At 33.3% G+C, this 6,283-nt stretch overlaps 1 protein-coding gene across 1 annotated transcript; it reads right to left on the minus strand.

Annotated features, from left to right (window-relative positions):
• Positions 1–3,504: 3,504 nt before the first annotated feature.
• Positions 3,505–4,165, minus strand: LOAG_10266 (hypothetical protein). The gene is made up of 3 exons (XM_003145793.2): positions 4,092–4,165; positions 3,929–4,016; positions 3,505–3,807 (listed from the first exon to the last, which is right to left on the minus strand). The coding sequence occupies exons 1-3, from the start codon at positions 4,136–4,138 to the stop codon at positions 3,526–3,528; spliced, it is 417 nt and encodes a 138-aa protein (XP_003145841.2). The 5' UTR covers positions 4,139–4,165; the 3' UTR covers positions 3,505–3,525.
• Positions 4,166–6,283: the final 2,118 nt, after the last annotated feature.

Genomic DNA, 6,283 nt, shown 5'->3' on the forward strand with positions numbered 1-6,283 from the left:
ACGTGAATTGGACATAATCGTTACTTCAATCCCGAGGAATAGATTGAAATGAATTATTGGAGGATAAAACAGAAACAGAGCCAAGTATGGCTGAATCGTTGGATTAAGTGAAATAGTGGAGATTCCTTTGAAGGGATGGATTCGTATCTCCTCTTTTAGTCAACAGTGCCTCCTTTTCTCAAATCCTTATTAATTTATATTGAGAACAAGTGGCTGTGGATTACAAATCCGATACATTACATAAAAAATTCTGACAATGGAATTCTACGACAAAGAAATGCAATGCTTAACAGAAGTCTAGAAATGCACCATTGGATAGAAGCACGGTTATCAGATTAAACACCTCTGCAAAATGCCCATCAATGTGCATAGTTGTCATCCATCCACTCATTAAGGAATAAAGATTACAAGTAGTTTGGTTATCAAGCGGCAGTCCTTTACCACAGTGTTACAGGAATTGGATAAACGATTCATCACTTAATACGTTGGAAATTTAATTGTAATTTTTGTGCAATGAATCACTTATCAAAAAATGATCTAAATAAAACAATATTTAAGAAACAAATTTGTGATGCATATACTTGAAAATTTTTCCGTTCAGTTGACATTAGCAATTTTGTTTTCACGACAGCTCAAGAAAATTTATTGATTGTGACCCTATGAAAAATTGTGTTATTGTATTCTTGATGAGGATTTCGTGTCAATGTTATCACTCAATCGCTCGATATGTGTTAGCATTATCATTCCTTTTGATGTCTTCGTATCGTGCCTGCTCATTTCTATGCGCAGTGCATGAGCTTGACTGTTGCGTAGATATGCACAATAGCGATACTAAAATTGCTTACCTTTAAAATTCCTATTCCTAGCTGAGAGATGCAACAAGCATGCATCCTTGAAAGGAAGTGAAGTTAGCGATATGTTCCGCGACAGGCATAAGGTGTAATGATAACATTGATATGAACGTGAAAATCCACGGATACACGTGTGCAAATGATTATTATTGTCGGATTACTGAAATTAAAGCTATATTCAAATAGAATTTCCATAATATCTGACAGCCAGGTTGATGAAATCTTGCTAATAAAATTAAAGCAATGAAAAGAATATAAGCTAACAATAGAGCATAACATAAAGACATCTCGATATCAACAGCATAACACAACGACATCTCAAATTCTCGGTACTACTTAGACACATGACAAAAATATAATTAGGTGACGTTTAAACCATGGAATGAGCAGATCACAAAAGGAAGCATTCTACGATTCGTGGCTTCTCAATATGATCCTCAAGAATTTTTAGTTCCCGCGATGATACTACTCTCAAATTATTCCTTCAAAACTTATGGAAAAGGAATTAAACCTGGGATGAAATTATAAAGGAAGAGGACGAAGAAATGTGGAAATCCCTCATCAAAAAGTGGCCAACACTTATTATCGAAATACTGTGGGTGGCAATAAACTCTACGAAATGAGTGCAAATTTATGTCTTCATGGATACTTCAAACGTAGCATATGTAACGGCGATATATGTCTTAAACATCAGTGCTATAAGGATCACTGATTTAAAAAAAAAAAAAAAAGTAGGCTAGCTCCAGTTGAAGGAATGAGGATACCTCGATTGGAAATGCTTGCAATACTAATTGGTATACGAGCAATAAAGTTTGTCAAGCAGCAATTAGAACTAAACGCGTGTCCAGAGGGTTCTCTGGTCGAACCCAAATGTCCACTATATTGGATACAAAACCACTCAAAACCGCTGTCAAGATTCGTGCGGAATCGGATAGGAGAAATACGGGAAGCAAAATTTTCATTTCGATATATCCCAGGTAAGCATAACCTTGTGGATGTTGCAACAAAAGGGCAGCAGGCATGTATCCATGAAGTTAGCAATGTGTCCTACGACAGGCATGAGGTTCAGACTTTTGCACTTATCCCTTGTACAATAGTAGAAGAATAATAAGTTAAATAATTAGAAATTCGAGAAACCTTCAAGTTGATGTCATCTTTAAGGATTCCTATTTATTCTGAAGTTCTAAAAACTGGAACGCCCGATGCTGCGATTAGAAAGACTGATTAATGCCTGATACAGATAACAAAAGCATAATGGTGGCCTAATGCCTTGCACGGGGGGTTATATAGAAACAATTAAAGTCATTTACAGTTCATGGCCAATTTGTGTGATTAATGCTGTAAAGTTATCACTCTCATTATCAGTCGTGTTTGCAGAATTATCTCACTATCTAACATCCGAATGTAGAGCAATACGTCGGTATATTTGGCCTTTGACTCCTGCGTTAACATATGAGAATTACTAATTAAAGTATAACTAAATCAGCTGGTATATGAAAGTCCAAAATTTATTTGCTTCAGTAGATTTAAAGAGTTTGTCCATTAGATTTCAAGAATTTGAGAGACCGAAACAATTTGAAATCAGACTTTTGCTTTCTGGAAAGAGACTTAAGCATATGTTCTACGACTGTTTGTGTGCATTTATACGCGCCCAATTGATTTTCTTTTCTTTATGACGGCGCACATTTGATGTGAAAGAAGAAATAAGGACATGTTTCTTAAAAATTAACTTTCGATCCTCAAAAATTAACTTTTTCTTCTTTCGAAAGATAAGTACAACAAAGTAACAATTACGGCAAATTTGTCCTCTCGCTTTCAAATCCACTTTTGTATTGCCAAATTTCTGTTAAATGAGTTATAACAGAGTTACTATCTCCTATACTTAACAAGCGATTTTATGGGCATATAATATTTGATGTAATTGCCCTATAGGCTTCTAAGTTAGAATAGGAAGCTGTAAAATCTGAAACGTCATGGGAGGAATCATTAGTAATAATAGGTAAAATTCTTTATTGCATCAATTAAAACTAAACAAAGATATACCGGCAATATATAAAAAGTAATATTATATTGCCAGGTATATCAGACATCGGTGCTTTTTCAAAGCCATTATTGTGAACAGTTGCAAATACCACGGCATTAACAGCTGGTGGCACAAAAGATGGGATTAACATGAATAATTAACTGTTTTAGAATAAAAATTCCAGAACTTGATAGTGTCGAAAATTTTGATGGTATCCAAAATATTGGAATATTAGCCATTTTGGTAAGCAGTTTTAAGGAATTCTGAAGATACGAGTTTAGAATTATTATTCTTCAAGAAAATTATCGCTTTTTAATCCTTATTTATCACGATATTTCAATAATTTAACGAGTGATTAGTGACTGATATCGAAATTAACCAATTACTACTATATATTTTTTCTTTCGGCTTCTCGTTTCGATCCATGAGTTGTCGACTAGCACAGATAATACAAACTATAGCGGAACCGTGAATGACTTTGATGACGATAACTTGTGCCCGCATAGATTTTCAATATATTTTTAGCATTGATTCAATTCACAATCTATTTATTAGCTTGATATAGAATAGAATGTTGAACAAAGTTTTGCATAATTTTTAAAATTTGAAGTTTGCATAATAATACAAAGACATTTGGAAAAAATGGGACAATTATCCATAATAATAATAATAGTAATAGGGAAAGTAACCGTAGGAATAAGGAGAGTAACCAAAGTATGGATAATAATTACCATATGAAGGATAATATGGGGAGCCTCCACCATACGCTGACCCCAGTAACGAAGCTAGTAAAAAAGTTCGAAGTAAATCTGAGTTAGAAAAAGCTTGAGGAGCTTGAGGAGCTTGAGGAGGTTGAGAAGGCTGTTTAGTTTGATTTCTTCTCCGATCACCAGTAAAGTCCAACTCTGCTGCATTACCATTGAAGGCTACTGTCTTAAATTTAAAATAAACTCATACTGGGAATGTTGATGCTTAAATGAACACTAATACTTAATATGTTAATATAATATGTGAAACTTTGATGTTTGAAACTAATAAGAGGCACGAAACTTACGTTGCCGCCTACTTGCATGTTGTTCGTGAAGGTAATAGGATTTAAAGCTACTGCTTGTGCATTCGTTTCAGTAACTGATAGTACTGCACTGAAAGTGAAGAAATTGATTAACAGATATTTATGCTTAATGAATAATGTAATAACAATAAACAGTTTAACTTACATTATCGTTAAAGCAATCAAATATTTGGTGACAACAAATGACAGCATAATAAGCAATCCAAAATCCCTGCAAATGTGATTGGCTGTGTACCATTGATATTATTACAGTGAGGCATAGGTCTTCGCCGCGTACGAGTTGAAAGAGTTGAAAGATATATTTGTGGAGATCGGAAAATAAGTCTGTTCATGAGTAAGCTTAAATATCTTGTTGCTGCCACGACTACAAATGACCGTAAGTTATCAGAATAATTGTTAAACAGGAAAGGATGACCATTACCAATTGATTTAAAGAGAGAAAAAGGTGAAATAAGGAATCGTGAATGATATGATTGCACAAATCATTTGTAACTATGAGAAGAGACCATAATTTGTATTTATGACAGATATAAAGTTTGGTTTTTGTTTTCTGGAAAGAGGAAAAATAATAGGCGGATAGACAAACATACATTGAACGAATATAAAAACTTTCTAAAATCTCGACGAATATTTTATTCAAATAATTCTTGTGATGAAGTCCAATTGTCCAACGTATTTTACGTCTTCCCGATGATGACACACATTTGATGCGAAGGAAGAAATAAAGAAATGGAAGTAAACAGTTTCTTAAAAATTAATGATTTTTTTCGAAAACAAGTGTGACAAAGTCATAATTATGGTAAACTTGTTCCTTCTCTTTCACTTCATCAACACTTTTTTTTTTAATCATGAATTTTAGTAAAATTTAAAATGGCAAAACATCATTAATCAAGATCTAAGCATAGGAAAACAGTATAAATCAAGATCTAACCATCTTGTTACATGTCAATGATATGTCAATTGCGCATATTTATTTCAGCCAAAAATTAATAGTAAGACAATTCCTGCGTGTAATTCAGCATGACATCCCTGATTAGTTTATTCAGCATCAACTTCAGTTCATTCTTATTCCAACTGTATACCAAAAAAAGATAAGGACAGAGGAACAACAATCGACAACTCCTGCCACAATACAATTACTTGTATGTTTTATTTCGATGGAAGTTACCATGGAATAAGATTGTGCAGCTTTTTCTTCACCGACAGTTCGTTCTTTCGTCTCCAATTTCTGTAGAACTTGAAATACCTTTCCTCCTTCTTTCTACAGTTATTTATCTGCGAGCAAGCACTCCTCTTACAATCAGTACAGTCGATAAACCGTACACCTAATGATCATTTTATCATTTATTGATTGAAAGATTAATTGCACCAATTTTACTTAGAGAGAGGAGTATTTTAGAATTATGCAAATCAACAAACCATGTCAAAGCATGAACTATAACAACTTGGTTGGAAAAAATGTCCATCTGTAATAACATATACAGTTGTATATTTCCGAAGTTTTTTCGATTTTTAAACGCCGCTTTTAACATGCACAGTCCTAAGATTTATCATTTTTGGTACCAAACCTTAAAGAATTCTGAAAATGTGAATTAGGAAATATAATTCAAGAAAACGGTTGCTTTTCAATTGCTTAATTGCTTAATTATTTAATTATCGTGATATTCCTTCAATTGCTTAATTATCGTAATATTCCTTCAACTGCTTAATTATCGTAATATTCCTTCAATTGCTTAATTATCGTAATATTCCAGCTATTTAACAAGTAAGTGGAATGAAAACTAGAAAAAAGGGAGATACAGATGGCTTCGATGAAGAAAATTTGTACCGGATATATTGAAAATTGATTGTGAATTGAATCAGTTTTAATAAGTTGCTACAGAACAAAATCTTGCATAATTCTTGAAAATTTGAAATCCACACGATGATATAAAGTTATTTGGAGGAAGTAAAACAATTATCCATAATTGTAAGTAGTAACAGAATGAGATGGCCCGTATCAACTATTTCCTTCATATCAACTATTTCTTCTGTACCTACTGTGATATGAATAGCCCTATAACAATAATAATTATAATTATATGACAAAGTATATGGCAATCCTCCACCAAGCAAGTTATCTGTGAGCAAATCCAAACCAGCATCAAGAGTAGAACGCCATCAGCTAGAAGGATTCTGTTGAGTTTGACCTCATCCTGGATCATGTCCACTAATAATGTTGCTGCATTACCGTTGTTGATCAACATTTATTGAAATGTTGATGCTTGAATGAGCACTACTGTCATATAACAATATGTCATTCATAGTAAAAGGTATGAAACCTAAGTTGTTGCTTGT

Source organism: Loa loa (assembly GCF_000183805.2).
Source record: "Loa loa unplaced genomic scaffold supercont3.159, whole genome shotgun sequence".
NCBI classification, from domain to species: Eukaryota; Metazoa; Nematoda; class Chromadorea; order Rhabditida; family Onchocercidae; genus Loa; species Loa loa.